The following is a 17529-nucleotide window of genomic DNA, read 5'->3' on the forward strand; positions in this document are numbered from 1 at the left end:
AGGTTTATCTCCTTCGTGAAGGAAGAGCAGTCCAACAGTACCTTGCAATATGTCCCAACTTGAAACACCTGAAGCATTCTATTTTAACCTTATCCAATGGAGCAAATCTTTTTATGTTGTTGAATGCCACAACCTTGTTTTGTCTTCTACAGTTTGCCACTTTATGTCCAAAGTTGTTGCATCCATAACAATACCCATTAAAGCCTTGACCATTAAATGTTTTATGATAAGCTCCAGTATTGCCTTCTTTACTCATTTTTGGCTTGGTCTTCCCAATATATGGATTCTTTTGGTGCTCCTCATCAAGACTCATTGGATTTGTTGTATTTCTATTTTCATTGGTCTTATTTACATTTGAACATTCCCCCTTTGAGTATCCAAGACCAGTTTTAATATGAGGTGACCTCTGAACACTCAAGATCTCATCTAGTACCTTATCTCTTCCCCAAGTAGAAGTAAAGTGAGTAGTCCCTGTCACTTGATTTTCAACTGTCTTGTCCTTAAAGTTCAATGTAACTGGAGTGGATGATGTGGTAGCTTCTATATAACTCCTCTTTTGTTCTCCTTCAAGTTCTGATCTTAACATTCCAACTTCTTTCTCAAGTTCTTCACACTCTTCACACTTGAGAGAGAGGTAAGATGATGAGTCATTTATAACATGTTCCAATTCACTAATTGTGACAGTCAACTCCTTGATTGTTGTCTCAGAATTTTCAAGTTGATTCTTCATTTCTCTATTTTTCTTCCTTTCCTTTTTGAGATCAAGCAAGGCAGAGTACAACTCACCAACATAATCAATTTCACCTTCAGTGTCTTCATTATCATCAGACTTTTCTTTAGTTTGAGGTGATTCATCATCTTCAATAGCCATAAATAAAACCTCATCAGTTGAGTCATTGTCTTCATCTGATTCTTCTTCAGAGGAGTAGCATTCATTCTTAGTCAAAAGACTTCTCCTTTTGAAATGGCTTTTCTTTTTCTTTGGTAAGAATTTTTTCTTTCCCTTCAAATCATTTCTCTCTTCCTCTTCATCTTCCTCTTCATCTATGTTTCCTCTCTTAGGACATTTAGAGGCAAAGTGTCCTATTCCACCACAAACCGAAGCACTTAAAAGGTGCCCCCTTGTGTTTAGGCTTCTCCCTTGTGTTTACCTGTTCCTTTCTTAAACTTTCTAGCTAAGTAAGCTATAAGTTCATCATCGAGTCTTCGATTCTTTTTCTTCTATGACCCTTAGCTTTTTCATTGCTTTGAATGCTGCTTCCTTCTCTGTGAACTTGCCCTTTTCAGTTCTCATCTCATAGGTTTTAAGTGTTCCATATACTTCATCAATAGTGATTGTATCCAAGTCTTTGGCTTCTTCAATGGCCGAGACTTTGGAGTCATATTTGGGAAGCACAGATCGGAGAATCTTCTGACATATCACAGAATTTTCAATTTTTTCTCCAACTCCTCTGATGGAGTTTACAACCTCATTTACTTTGACCATGTAGTTGTCTATGTCTTCTTCTTCAGTCATCTTAAGACTTTCAAATTGTGCTCTGAAGATTTGCAGTTTGGCTTTCTTAACTTTGATGTCCCCTTCATAGATGCTTATCAACCTGTCCCAGACTTCTTTAGCTGTATCACAGTCCATTACTTTAGCCATGACTTCTTCATTCAGCCCAGACATGATAGCATTTAATGCCCTGAGATTGTGTGCATAAGCCTTTTTTGCCTCATTGTCTATAAGCGGAGCTACTGATTCCTCATAGCCATTAATCACAGACTGCCATACATCATACCCTAGAGATCCAATGTATATCTGCATTCTTCTTTTCCAAAAAACATATCCTGTACCATCAAAAATAGAAATTTTCCCAAAGTCTTTGGAGCTGCCTTCACTTGTGGCCATTCTTACAAACTCTCTGATCAAATCCCGAAGTGGTTACACTTCTCTTCACGGGAACTTGGCTCTGATACCAATTGTTATTCCCAGATTGACACTGAGAGGGGGGTGAATCAGTGTCTTCAAAAATTCATCACAATGTGGCTGGGTCTACCAGCATGCTGTACCACCACTCGCAATCAAGGCACTCCAATATGTGCAACAAAGAAAAATAAACAAAAACGCAATGCACCAGAGTTTACGTGGTTCAGCCAAATTGCCTACATCCACGGAATAATACCCAACATAGGGTTTCGTATATTACTCAATACACTCTTAGATATTTTGATTGCTACAACAGTCCAGGAACACCAATCCCTGTTATAGTCTAAAATGCAATTCAGACAAGGGCACCAACCCCAACCCCCTAGACAAGCTCCAACTTGCTAGGTCACATTATTTTGACTGCTACAACAGTCCAGGAACACCAATCCCTGCTATAGTCTAAAATGCAATTCAGACAAGGGCACCAACCCCAACCCCCTAGACAAGCTCCAACTTGCTAGGTCACAATGTAAACCAATAATTCAAGTTCCCCAAATTACATTCATGAGCTAGATTCTTCATCACTAAACATAACCTCGAAAATAATAGACAATCACTTGTGAATACGGGTTACCTCAACTTGTGTAAGATGCATGGTAACAATACTTGTTTCTCTTTTTCTCCAACTCTTTTTTTTCTCTTTTCAATCTTTTTCAGTTTTCTCTCTTTAAAAAAGCCATACAACCATGTTCCCTTCTTTTCTTCTGTTGCTTCTCTTTTCTTCTCTTTCACTTTCTTTCTTGTTCAGCAAAACAAAAGACTTCTTATTCCCAAGCTTCAGATCTCCATAGCCAACCAACGTCTTCTGGTTCGACCTCCATGCTATTCCCAAGCTCCTCAAAACGTCCTCCTCTTCTGCTGAGTTTGCTCTCCTTTTATAGATTAATTTAACTCAGAGTTTGAATCAAACTCAGAGTTCTTATCTGACTTAAACAAGGAGTGTTTTAATGTACAAATCGGACTAACTTCGAAATCTCCAATGAACAATCACACCGTTGGATTTGAAGATCTAGAAGTCTTGAAGCTCTCCTCCAAAAATCGGCTCAATCGGACACTGGATGACCATCCGATGAAGAGGTTGATCAAAGTTTGAATCAAACTCAGAGTTCCTATCTGACTTAAACAAGGAGTGTTTTGACGTACCAATCGGACTAACTTGGAGATCTCCAATGAACAATCCCACCGTTGGATTTGAAGATCAAGAAGTCTTGAAGTTTTCCTTCAAACATCGGCTCAATCGGACACTGGATGACCATCCGATGAAGAGGTTGATCAAAACTGGACAGAGACCCTCAAAAACGGGATTCTTGAGTTTTCTTTATTTGAATTGGATTCTTTCTTCTCGGAACCTTTTTGTGTGTTGCTGTACCATATCAAAACCCACTTAAGTTGCCAACAATGACAACACCTTCATTTTAGGCCAATGGAACGACAGACATAATGAGTTTTGTCAAATGTGTAATCGAAAAGATGATAAAGTATTGGACTGCCACCAGCATTTTAATCATGCCTTTCAAAGTGCATTAAATAATTCAATTGCTGCAAGTTTTCGTGATATGCACCTCCTCCTATTGCGGACTCTACTGGTACGCTGATTCAGGAGCAACACACCACATGACTTCTGGTTTTTGCTTCCCTGAATCCAACCCAACCATATCATGGTCATGATAAGTTCATATTGATAATGGTGCTAACTTGCAAATTGCTCACATTGGTATTTTTCCCCCCCCCCCCCCGGTCCTTTTTTTTCTTCGTGATGTCTTACATATGCCTGCAATTACGAAAAATTTGTTGTCTGTTTCTCAATTAACCAGAGATAATAATGCTATCTTTGAACTTCACCCTGACATCGATTATGTGAAGGATCCCATCACAGGGAAGAGTCTTCTGCAAGGATGGAACTAATGGGCTTTACTAGTTTAATACTTCCACTACAAAGCATGCTTTTGTTGGTGAAAAGACAAACTTATTTTTGTGGCATTCACGGATGGGCCACTAGCTTTAAATTTGTTCGACATTTAATTTCTACCTTTGATTTACCTTTCATTAAAGAAAAGGATTTTTTTAGTTTGTAGTGCTTGCCAACAAGGGAAGAGTCATAAACTCCCCCTTTGAACTTTCTAAAACTGTTTTTAAGCATCCTCTAGACTTAATTTATTTAGATGTTTAGGGGCCTTCGCCCTCTGTTTCTATTGAAGGTTATTGGTATTACATGATTTTTGTGGATGCATTAAGTAAGTTTATTTGGGTGTATCCTTTAACTATTAAAGCCAAAGCATTTGGTGTGTTTTAGAGATTCAAGAAGTTGGTTGAGAATCTTTTTGGGCGAAATATAAAACGGTTTCGTAGTGACTGGGGTGGCGAGTATAAATTTTTCTCCACTTTTCTAACTGATTCAGGAATTGCACACCGATTACCTTCCCCACACACCCATGAACAAAGTGGGGCTGTTGAGAGGAGACGGAGACATACAATTGAGACTGGATTGACTCTGTTAGCCCATTCCCACACTCCTCAAAAATATTGGAACCATGCATTTGAAAGTATTGTTTTTCTCATAAAGAGGATGCCTACTAGGATTTTGGGGAATGTCTCCCTTATTTAAACTTTTTGGTGAAAACCCAAACTATCAAACCCTTTGTGTCTTTGTGTGCTTGTTATCCCTATCTTAGACCCTTCAATAAACACAATCTTGATTTTTGCTCTAGGGTTCACATTTTCTTGGGCTATAATTCCCGTCACCGTGGGTATAAATGTTTTGATAAGATCACTAGAAAATAATAATCTCTCGTCATGTTGTTTTTGATGAGCAGCATTTTCCCTTTGGTGAAGCGCCTCCATCTCTCCCGCAAACCCTCCCCTTGCCATCCTTACTTGGCCCTCCCCCCTGTCCTCCCTCCCTTGGACACTCCTACCTTACCTAACCAACCCAGCTCCATCTCTGAAGTCCCGTCCCTATTTGACTCTACACTTGCCCCTCCACTCTAGCCGAACCCAATCCCCTCTTCTCCCCTCCACCAATTCCTCTCCACCTTCCTCACCCAATATAGCTGCCTATCTTCTGAATATATAACTTGTTGTAGATCTTCCTATTTCTACCCAACCCATAAATTCCCACCCTATGCTCACCCACAATAAAGATGGCACTAAGAAACCTAAAACCTATCTTGCCGCTTCACATTCTCCATACCTTACACACATTGAGGCCACCACTTTCACTACTGCCAATAAATAACCTACTGGAGAAAAGCCATGGATGAGGAGTTCACTGTCCTACTAAAGAACGACACCTGGTCTTTGGTTCATGTTCCCAAGTCAGAGAATATTATTTGTTGTAAGTGGATTTTTCGGATCAAACGAAAAATGATGGGTCAATTGAGTGGTACAGGGCTCACTTAGTTGCTAGATGGTTCAACCAATAAGAAGGATTTGACTATAATGAAACCTTCAGCCCGGTGGTCAAACTGACCACCATTCGGTTGGTTCTTTCTATTGATGTATCAAAACCTTGGCCGATTCACCAACTAGATGTTCAAAATGCATTCTTGCATGGTATATTACTATAAACTGTGCACATAAAACAACCACCAAGTTTCACTAACTCTCATAATCCAAATTATGTTTATAGGCTCCATCGGTCTCTCTATGGGCTAAAGCAGGCGGTGCATGGTTAGATAGGCTAAGTACATTTCTTTTGGAATATGGTTTTTAGGGGTCCAAGACTGATACTTCTCTATTTATCTATACAGGGGTACTTAGGACTATTTACATTCTGATCCAACTCAGTACAAGAGTATTGTGGGTGCTCTCCAAGATGCTACCCTTACAAGGCTTGACATTTAGTTTGCTGTCAATAAGGTTTGTCAATTCATGCATAATCCAACCACTGATCAATGGTCAACTATCAAACTGATTCTTCTCTATCTGAAGGGCATGATTACTAAAGGGTTACTTATTCATAAATTTTGTGATTAATAGTTATCAACTTTTTTGGATGCTTATTGCATAGGTTGCACTGATGATCACAAGTCCATAGGAGGTTATCCTATTTTCTTGGGCATAAATTTTGTCTTCTGGAGCTTCAAAAAGCAAGCTACAGTGGCTCGGTCCAGTACTAAATCTGAATACAAGGCCCTTGCCAATACCGCAGCTGAGTTGACTTGGCTTCAGACCTTACTTAAAAAATTACAAATTTTCTTATACACTCCACCCGTCCTATGATCGGACAATGTGGGGGCCTCATATCTCACTGCCAACCCTTTTCTTATGCATGCACAAAGCATGTGGAGGTTGACTATCACTTCGTTCGCGACAAAGTGGCCAAACACCATCTTGAAGTTCAATTTTTGTCCACCAAGGATCAATTGGCAAATATTTTTACCAAACCACTTTCATCTCAACAGTTCACTTTCTTGATGGGCAATATCAACGTTACGTCCCAGCCGTTGAGATTGAGGGGGCATGTTAAGGGACCTCCATGAGTCCCATAGGAACTCTACCACAGCAACTTGCAGAAGCTAGATTTTAAGAGTTTCAACCCAACTAAACCACCTCAAGACAATTCAGCTATGAAGGGTTCCAAATCAAGTGAATCACCTCAAGGTATTTCGGTCATGTGTGGAGATAGACATTCAAATAAATTCAAATTTGAAACTCAAGCTAAGAATTCCAACACATGTAAAAGAACCAAGTAGTTGGACTCTCTCACTGTCACTTACTCTTATACAAGACAACAACATTTTCAAGAATAGTACAATATCAAGAAACTCTTAAGAATTCTATATAAAACCATGTACAAATACAATTTAATATACAATAAAGAAAACTAGTAGTTGCTCTTCACTGTGGACGTAGGTTGAAGTACACAACCGAACCACGTTAACTTCTCTTGAGTTCTCTGCTAATTTCCTTCTTTTCTTTCACATAAAATATAGATCTTAGTAGACACCAAGGTTGCATTCCCTGTGCAACCTACTTAGAGATGATCATTTGAAAGTTACACATTTAAAATTATGATCCCAATTTTGGGTATACTCCCTAACGAGTGTTGCAAATGACGAGGACCTGATCTCTAACAATTTGGCTGGAGAATCATACTCTAATATTTGACCTGCTTAATACAAGAAAACTTGTTAATCTGATTAGCAATCACTAGATAAGAAAAGACTTAGAGCCAAATTCAACTGAATTTTTGGTGTACTAATTACTAGTTACTAACCATTATCAAGGAGCAAAACCTTATCAATATTAAGAATTGATGTTATCCTATGAGCAATTGTGATGACGGTAGACCTTGAAAAGTGTTGCTTAAGGGTTCGCTGAATTAGATAGTCAGTCATAGCATCCACTGATGCAGTAGCTTCATCAAGTACTAACACTTTGCTCCTCTTTAGTAATACCCGTCCTAAGCAAACTAGTTGCCTTTGACCCATGCTCCAGTTCTCTCCATTCTCTGTCACTGTAGCAACCACCATGGGTAAGTGGGTTATCTATTTTGATCCTTATTTTCATTAACTTCGCTTTCTCTACTTTCCTTTACATAGCAGAAATTCTTTTAGTCTTCTTCTTCTTTTTTTTTTTTTTTTTTTTGGGGGGGGGGGGGAGAAAGCGGTTGTAGAAGTTAAATACATAATCAATAATGACCTGATTTTATGCATGGATAAAAGGACAGCAGGAAAAGTTGGTATAGAGTGAATATTAGAAGAACCAACCTGAAGAATCCAACTTCCCTTCCTTCTTTCTAACTTCATCACCAAGTTGGCATCCATCTAGAGCCTTAAGACAACGAAAGGCGAATGTCAACTTATGAACATATTTGATGGTTTAAAATGAAATAGAATTAATGATTATAGATGAGATAGCCAAAGGTTGGAATACAAATGCAATACAAGTGGAAATGGAAAACAAGGTGTACTATCTCATAGTTAAATTGTATTATTGTAATAATATTGACTGTGGTATTATTAGCTTCTAGAGGAGGAGAAGACGGAATAAGCAAAAGCCATTGGAAAAGGTACATGAATTAAATAAAAAATGATAAGCAAGAACTATAGATTGTGAAGGAATTTTATGAGGTCAAAATCCCCTTACAAACAGGTAGTTTGGGGCTGTTAAGACCATATTGAGCAGCAGGCCGCTCTTTGCTGTCATTCGTGCTCTAGTTCCATATGTCGGTTTCACAAGGTGGCCTGCCAGGCTGCCACTCTACATCTGTAACTTTTGGTTAATTACATCCAAATGGTCATGAAATGCCCTGTTTAACCTAGTTTTTTTTCTTCTTTTCCCCTATCATCCCCACAATGAATGCTTACTCTTGTTGAATGAAAATGGAGTTGAATGTTAGAATAAGGGACCCCGTACCAACCATCAGATTTAGTAGGGGAAAAAGACAAAGGAACCTGAAATACATGTCCTAGGCAATAAGTCAATAACATATGCCTTTTCATATGCAAACCCTCAATAACTAGCTACATATGTCTAGCTATCACAGTAATATCTCTGATTGAATGTCAAGTATAAAAGCCAAAAACCTTACCTCCCAAATTTGTTCATCAGTGTAATCTCCGAGTGGGTCAAGATTGTTTCTTAAAGTTCCTTCAAACATTACTGGATCTTGTGGGATAATGCTCAATTTTGACCGCAAATTATGAAGGCCAATGCTGAAAATGTTGGTATCATCTATCCAAATTTGACCCGCTGTTGGCTCAAGCATGTGAAAGAGAGCTTGTACGAGAGTTGATTTACCACTTCCTGTTCGCCCAACAATACCTATCTTGAATCCTCCTGGAAAAGTGCATGTCATACCTCGCAAAACAAAAGGAAGATGTGGAGCATATCGAACCTGCACGTATGAATTATCAAAATATAGAAACCTAGCAAAAATCCATAAAAGTAAGAACAATGTTAAAATAATAACTTTACACAAGGAAGTAAAGGATCAAGATATAAAGACTCGAAGAATCTGAATTGGAGAAATTACCTGCAGACCAACAATATCAATTTTTCCTTGTGATGGCCATTCATGACTCGGTTTGTTTTCTTCTACCAACAGAGGGGCTTCACTAGGGATATAAGTATATTGCAATATTCTCTCAACAGATATAATATTATTCTCAAGACTGCAAAGATCCCATATGACCCCATGCATACTAAAACCAAGCCCGTATGTGATTGCCAGTCCAACAAGAGCTTCGAAAGAGGGACCAAAAAAAATTAGATATGTTAAGAAAAGAATGCCTTCATGTAAACAAGTAGTTATAGTTGCTCTAAGTAGTGATTTTGCAAACTTTCAAGTTCAACTTATACCAGGATTAATTACTCCCTTCGGCATTAAGAGCAATAAAACCAAAAAAAGGGCATATGTGATAGATGCTAGTATATCCATGCGGAAGCATAACCACTCTATTGCTCCAGAAAAATGAAATTTAGGTCGGATATACCAGTCCACCAATTTTAGATTGGTCTCTATAAACCTCTTTTCTTGATCAAAACATCTGATTGTAGTTGAACCCAAACTAGATTCAACAAAATGTTGGATAATTGGAGCTTGACATACTCTAGCCAGCCGTGATAGTTCTCGTGCTACAGATATGTAATATTGCTACAAAACAAAGTTCGTATAAAGGAATTTAGATACAACATTAAAAACATATGTATCCCAAATTATATGTGTGTGTGAGAATGATTTAGAAATAATTATGAGGGACATCTTAGCCCAAGTTATAATTTACATCTATTTGCTTTATAGTTATGCTATCATCACTGAGGGGAAATTCTAGTCCAATATATTTTTATCAACTATTGAATGGTTACTATTTTGTGTTTTTATTATACGTTGAAAGAATTATAAAGATCATTTTGTATATTAAAAACATCTCAAGTTCTTCATCTCCAAATAAAATGATCATGAACTTAACAAAATTTTATCCAGATCTTTTGGTATCTGTTTTTTCTTTAAATCAAATAATCATGAACAAATTTCAAATACAAGCAATGACTTATAGGTGCTCAAACTAGCTAGATAAACTAGTTTTTTTTTTTTAACTAAAAACATCATTCCTTTTAAGAAGTGAAAAGGATAGCAATTGCAGATTCATCAAAGCCTCAAAGGAGACCCCTCCCCACGTTTGGCATTGCCATTAAAGGGGGAAATCCTCCAGCAAGTGTCGATTTGATGAGGAAATTAAAAGTGCTACCATCCGATGAGGAAATTAAAAGTGTAGTGTGGGATCTTAACCCTGACAATGCTTTTGGTTGTGATGGTTTTCCGAAAAGTTTCTTCAAAAAATGTTGGGAAGTTGTATCCTATGATTTTGGGACTGTAGTGAGATCATTTTTTCGAAAAGGTAAATTGCCAAAGGGGTGAATAATAGTTTCATTACTCTCCTTCCCAAAGTGGAGAATGTGGTTGTGCTTGAGAAATTTAGTCATATTGGCATGGGAATTTATTTTGCAAGGGTCTATCTAAACTGATGGCCTCCCTTCTCAGTCCCATCCTTCCGAAACTTATTTCCGAAGAGCAGTGAGCTTTCTAGAGAGGTAAGTTGATTTTAGAAAATATTGCAGTTGCTTTTGAGCTTACGAAATTTATTACATACTTCTATTAGAGTGGTTGGCATGGGCTTAAAACTAGAAATTATGAAGGTTTATGATACTATTATGTCTTGGGATTTTTGTTCGTTGTTTTGAGATGTTTTGGTTTCTTTGAATGGTGGGTGGATTTGATCCATGAGATGTATTTATCCTCCAAAATTTATATTCTTTTGATTGGTGGGTGGGCCCATTGGTTTTTTTGGGGTGGAAAGAGGTCGACGCCGAGGAGATCCTTTGTTTCCCTTGCTTTTTCTCTTTTCAAAAGAGGTCCTATGTAGAGGTCTTTGTTATATGCTTCTAGAGGGTAAGCTCAAGGATTTATCTGGTCCTAGAGGGGTTGAGGTTCCCTTGTTTCTGTTGTATGCAGATGATATTTTTATTTCTGCTAATGCTTCTCTAAGTTATGTGAAGGCTTTAGTGTATTTCTTGAAAAAATATCAGGAGTTTTCATGATAGCACATTAGTATGGAAAAGAGCAAACTTTTTCTTGGACGTTTGACTCCTCATAGGAAGCAAAAGATTTCGGAGCTTCTTCATGTCCCTCTTGCCCACTTTCCTACTTGTTATCTTGGAGTTGATATCTTCAAAGGAAGGGTTACTCGCCCTAGGCTGCTGCCCGTGTTAGATAAGATCATAAAAAAAATATTAAAATAAAAAAAAGGCTTCAAAGTTGTTGTGGAAAGCTTCTCTCTATGGCTGGCAGAATTGAGCTAGGTTGCTCAATAATCTCCACTATGCCAATTCACAACTTCTCGATATATTAGTGGCCAGAGGCTGTGGTTAAGTAGGCAGAGGCATGGATGCACAATTTCATTTGGATAGGGAGTATTGAGTTAGTAAAGAAGGTGACTGTGAGATTGGCTTCGGTGTGTACTCCAAAACGCGATGGTGGCTTGGGGCATTGAAGATTGAGAGATGTCAACTTTGCTTGTCTCTACAAATTAGCATGGAATATTAAACATAAAGTTTCTGCTTTTTCTCTTTTCGTGAGGGGGAAAGTTGTTGACTCAAGGGGAACCTAAAGTCTTCAGGGCAACGATCTTCTTTGCTTCTTGGCCTTAAAAAGGTGTGGAGCTTCGTGAAGGCCAATGAAATGTGGATCATAGGTGATGGCAACAACATTAACTTTTGGTTGGACCATTGGCTTGGGGATTTCTATATTTCTGATTATGTTGGAGTTCTGTGTGATATGAAGGAGTAACTACAATTAAAAGTGGCAAACTATATCTAGAATGGTGGCTTGGGCCTCTCTGAGGTGATTTCAGCTAGATTCCAAGATGTACTGGAGTTGATACATCTTACTCCTCTTCCAAGTGTTGTACATCATGATGTTTGTCACTGGAAACGGACAGTTGATGGGGAGTTTACCATTCGATCGATCAGCTTGGGAACTATATGGAAACAAAGTTGAGCGAGTAGATTGGGCAAGTTGTGTTTGGAAGTCCTCTTTACAGCCTAGGCTATCACATGTTGGTGTATTTTTCATGGAAGGCTCCTAGCAGGTGAATGTTTGGTGGGGAAGGTGATTTCTTTGGTTTCTAAATGTAGCTTATGTTTCGATGCAGCTGAGGATCTGCAGCATCTATTCCTTCATGTAATTTTGCTCACAGTTGTGGGGAGGCATTGGTTTCAAGGATTGGGACATCATGGAGAGTTCATAACTCTATACATGAAAGCTTCAAGATCCGGAAGCAACAGGCTGATTCCTCTTCTTTAGGGCATGCTGCGATGCATGGTTGTCTCCTCCTTAATTACCTTTGGCTGACTCGCAATAAAAATAGGTATGAGGATACAACACTCTCTAAGGAATGGGTGCTATGCCAACTACAGAAAGTGGATTTTCACGCTTGACAGCAACAGAGCCACCCCAAGGATTTTCACTGATGCTAGATCTTTTGGTCTCAAGTGGATTATGAAAAGCAGAGCTACAGAAGTATTATAGCAGCTTCTTGGACCTGGGTGGATGAAACTGAACATCAACGGGTTTTCTTTGGGTAATCCGGGCAAGGCAGGAGCTGGAGGGGTCTTCAGGAATGAATCAGCTGCTGTAATATTTAATTTCAGTACCTTTTATAATGTGAAGACCAACTTTGAGGCTGAGTTGGAGCCTTTTATTCATGGTCGATCTAGATTGGGCAAAACAGTTACAGGTGAAGAAGCTTTGGGTTGAGTGTAATTCTATTGCATTGGTGATCTTCATTCAGTAGAGAAGGATACCCTGATATATATTCTTCAATGATAGAGAGGTTTACTTTCTTATCTAGCTTCTATCGATTAGAAGATCTACCATTGCCACAGAGAAACCAATATGGCAGCAGATTTTTTAGCCAACAATGCTGCCAGACTAGAAATCTCGTCAACAAATTCCCCCTTGTCAGCATCAATATTGAGAGAGCTGGTCCTAGATGTGTCTTACTATCCTAGGTTCAGAGTCAAACTTGTTTATGCTGTTATCACATGTGAGTGGAACCAATGAGGTTGGGTGTATTGGGTGCAACTGTTGTTGGGGGTTGAGAGTTTGGTTCCATTGGTGATTTGGTTTTGTATGGTTAATATTATTTTTTTTCTTTTTGTGTTTAATGAAAAACCTTTTAGCGGAAGAAAAAAAATACTGAGCTTGAGTTGTTTTTCTCCAAACATTTTTTATTAGTCAAATAACTATAATTAGGAAAACAAGTTTCATATATATTATATATAAATTCAAATATTCTTGTAAGGTTTAAATCATTAGTCTCACCCTCGTGAAAACATCCAATCATTACTAAACAAACTATATTATGAACAAAGTAGATTTTGAACTCACTAGACATAAATAATAAACTAACTATTCAACTTCTGTTACAAAAAAATTTGATAAAAACACATGGTTAAGCTTGATTGAAATTTCAATCATAAGAAATAGAAGTAATCAGAAAGTTACCTGATACCAAATGCATGTCACTGTCATCGGAATAAAAATTATCAGCATTTGCCATGCAACTTGTGACATTACTGCTATAGTTCCCAAAAATTCTATGATTGAAATAAGAAATTCTTCAAATTTACGAGGAATAGTAGTATCAACTGCACCTTGATCCATAGACATCTGCATATCAAAGACAAAATATAGTTTATTTTAAAATTTAAATTGATATTTATAATTATTAAATAAATCCTCTATTGGTATCAAAAGAAATTGATAATATTTACTTACCCGATTTAGAATCCTTCCATTAGGAGTAGAATCAAAAAATGATAGAGGAGCACGAAAAATGCACATATGCATTTTGTTGAAGAACATAGTAGCTGTCTTGTATCCGATGGTTACAACAAGCATAGATCTTATAAGTGTACAAAGAGAGCCTCCAAGGATTAAACCAATATAAATAATCATAAAAATAGATCCTTTGCCATGAGGTCTTATGTTCTTTGAATCAGAAGCCCCCACTATCCAATAACTACTTACTATTACAAGAAGTTCAAAAAGAATTTGTGTCAATACTATCAGTGGTACGAAAATTCCTTTATATACGGTCGTACCATACTTCCAATAAATTGAAAGACTAACTCCACCTTTTTCTCTTTTTTCTTCCTGTGTAAGTTGTGGTTTTGACCTGATCAAATTTTCAACGGTAGAGTTTTTGAGTTCCCTTTCCCCATCATCTTTAGTAAACCTTTTTCTACACAATATACTTTCATCTTCCTTCTCGTTAATTTGATTTTCCAAAGTAGTCTCATGTTTAACAATATTAAGCTCTAACAAAGCTTTTCTATGTGCACCTATTAATTCCATAAAATCCGTGCCTGAATCAAGAATTTCATCGTACTTTCCTGTTTGAGTAATCTTTCCATCTCTCATCACCTATCAAGCAGAAAAAAGTAAAAATTAATTAATTTCAAGTAAAATTAATTAATTTCAAGTAAGTTTAATGTACTTAGAGCAAAGAATGGACAATAGCATGTTCTTACTAGGATAAGATCTGCGGATGATAAAAACTCTATTTGATGGGTGACATAAATTACTGTCTTTGAACCCAATATACCTAGCAAGCATTCCTGTATAAAAGCTCAAATGTTCACGTTCATAACTCAATAGGAACTTTTAGTTAATTTAATGACCTAAATGGATATGCATATTAATTTAGTTTAGTTATCATAATTATAAGTAACATTTCTTTTGTAAGAATTATAAGCAAAAACGACTATAGGTTTCATGCAAAGTATGCATTGTATCTACATATCATTTTCCTCTTTTAATTTTTTGAATCATGACTTTGTTAATGTTCACAAACCTTTTCAAAATAACATTACTTGTGATGGTAAGTTATGATGCAATTAATGAAGTTATACCTTCCATTCAATTTTATCAAGGAAATTTGAAGATAGATGTCAAAAAAATAAGTACCTTAAACAAATGAGTTCCTGTGTGAGCATCGACAGCACTAAAAGGATCATCAAATAGATAAATATCAGCAGTATGGTACAAAGCACGTGCAATCTGGATTCTTTGTTTTTGTCCACCACTCAAATTGATTCCCCTCTCACCTACAATAGTTTGATCCCCAAATGCACATAATTCTATGTCCTTTTTCAATGAACATGCTTCAAGAATCATCTCATACCTTTCCTTGTTTAGTTCCTTTCCAAACAATATATTGTCTGCTATCGTACCACTCTGTATCCAAGGTGATTGTGCAACATAAGCCTTTTGCCCCTGCAACTTAATATCTCCAGATGCCTTTGGGATTTCTCCTAATATGCATGAAAGTAGGCTTGACTTGCCCGACCCAACAGAACCACAAACAGCCACTTTCATACCATGTTTCACTTGAAAATTAAGATCTTTTAATGTAAGATTAGGGGAATGAAGATCCCAAGAGAAGTTCCCATTGACTATCTCAATTGCAACTTCAGCACTATCAGATGGAAGCTTATACACAATATTTTGTTGAAGATCATCTAAACAGAGGAATGAGATTATCCTATCAAGAGAAACTTTACTTTGAACCACCATGGAGATTGTGTCCGGTAGAGTTTTAATTGGCAGTCGCAACTTATCAAACATTACAAGTGCTGTTAGAATCTTTCCTGGATCCAACTGAAATCCCATATGCCCACAAAACCCAAAAGTAACCATAGATACAAATAAGGGATTAGACGAGTAGACAAAAGCAATCATAGCTGATGTATAAAGTAACTTCTTTAACCATTTCATTTCAAAGTTCCTAAGATCAATTATCCTAGCCAAGAATTTCGTCTCCCAAGCCTGGAGCTTGAGAATCCTCATATTCCTCAAAGCCTCAGATGCTACCTTCATCCTCCGATCCTTTGCACCCATTAACTGCCCTTGAATTTTCTCTTGTAGTTTTCCTAATGGAACATTTGCTAGCATCAAAATCACTGTAGCAACAAAAGCAACTATTGAAGCAAGCCCAAGGCTTTTGTACAAAATCAACAATGCTAAAACAAGCTGAACAGGTACCTTCCATATATTGTGCAAGTACCAACTAAAAAATCCAATTCTCTCAACATCAATAGTCATTAAATTAATGTTCTCCCCCGTAGTGTGGCCTTGCCTTGATTGGCTTGAAAGCCTGAGATTCTTTTCATAGATCATTGCAAACAAGGCAGTACGAGCCCTATTTCCCATCTTTCTCAATTGGAAGTGCAAATGCCTCTCTGAGATGCACCTTATGAGTTTTGATACAAAGAAAATAAAAACTAGGATATAGCTTTTATAACTTAGTTGGCAAGAGCTGCTTATATATTGAAAGAAAGTGTCTATAAGGTATGGTCCAACATAAGAAGCTAATGTGGATATGATGGACAACAAACCCGTCCATAGAATTTCTTTCCAAGTTAAGAAAATCAATGCCTTCACCAGCTTGACTGTGCTTACTTGGCAATTATTACCACAATCATTGTCATCGGATTCAATCTTCTTTCTAAAGTAAGATAAGACCACATTGGCACTATCAGAACTAGCAAGTTGAGGAACATCCTCAAGGTCCAATGTTTTTTTATACCCGAATGTAATCAACGGACCCATCCAAGCAAAAGTAAAAGTACTAAGAAGATTGGCATTTGCATAACATGTTATATCCTCTCCAACAACACTTGATCCTTGTGTGTCAATACTGTTGTTTCGATTGGAGCTACTTTTCAGAAGAGGCTCCAAAAGATGGAAATCTCCATCTTGTTGTCCATTCTTGCACATCCCAACATAACAAATTGATCCACCAGCAATTATGGATACAACATCGGAGGCAAGAATTGATAAAGGCATATGTTTCAAATACAAACCAAGATGTATAACAAAAAATGAGCAAGACATTAGGAAGTAGAAGGCCCACCAGATCCTTAGTATAATAGGGAACTTACTGTCACTTGAATGAGAAAACTGAATGTGCAAAAAGCCAGAGATCATAAACCAAGTGAGTGTTCTAAGCATAAAATCCAATTGGGCAATATGTTTAAGATCAACCAAACCATATCCATGCCCAGAGAGGTAACATAACACACATAGGATAAGATCATATAAAGACAAACTCATGCAACATACTAAAGCTGCCCAATAGTATGGAATATATGAACTCTTCAGCGTTGCTTTTGAATTTCCAGGGGTAGGAATTGTGAATCTCTTGCAGGCCGAAGAAATTGGTAAAATTAGTAACATAATTAGGTGTGAAGAAGCAGAAAACCCATGCAGCAAATTGGTCGCAGAAGACTGTGAGAAGACATTCATATCAATTCTTGATCCCTCAAAATCATCCATGTTTCAAATTCTCTTGTCTTATTTTACTTTTGGAGAGTTGGTTTAGATTGGTCCCTTACAACTAAACCATATCAAGTTTACCACTTCGATTTGATGCAGGCCCATTTGCGAAATGGTTGAGCACTATAGCAAATTAATACCAACCGTTTTTATGACCTTCTATGCGTTCCACAAGGAATTATACCTAGATATGAATTGCAATGTCACCCTCAAA

At 37.4% G+C, this 17529-nt stretch overlaps 1 protein-coding gene across 1 annotated transcript; it reads right to left on the bottom strand.

Annotated features, from left to right (window-relative positions):
* Positions 1–1195: 1195 nt before the first annotated feature.
* On the bottom strand, positions 1196–17315 carry LOC149029346 (ABC transporter C family member 3-like). Its single transcript, XM_089143068.1, has 12 exons — positions 14946–17315; positions 14510–14596; positions 13755–14402; positions 13482–13646; positions 9275–9569; positions 8949–9157; positions 8505–8810; positions 7681–7744; positions 7188–7427; positions 6970–7079; positions 1568–1765; positions 1196–1411 (listed from the first exon to the last, which is right to left on the bottom strand). The coding sequence occupies exons 1-12, from the start codon at positions 17313–17315 to the stop codon at positions 1196–1198; spliced, it is 4908 nt and encodes a 1635-aa protein (XP_088999194.1).
* Positions 17316–17529: the final 214 nt, after the last annotated feature.

This window comes from Hakea prostrata, chromosome 1, assembly GCF_041222555.1.
Source record: "Hakea prostrata isolate BN-2017 chromosome 1, UWA_Hpros_2, whole genome shotgun sequence".
In the NCBI taxonomy this organism is placed as follows: Eukaryota; Viridiplantae; Streptophyta; class Magnoliopsida; order Proteales; family Proteaceae; genus Hakea; species Hakea prostrata.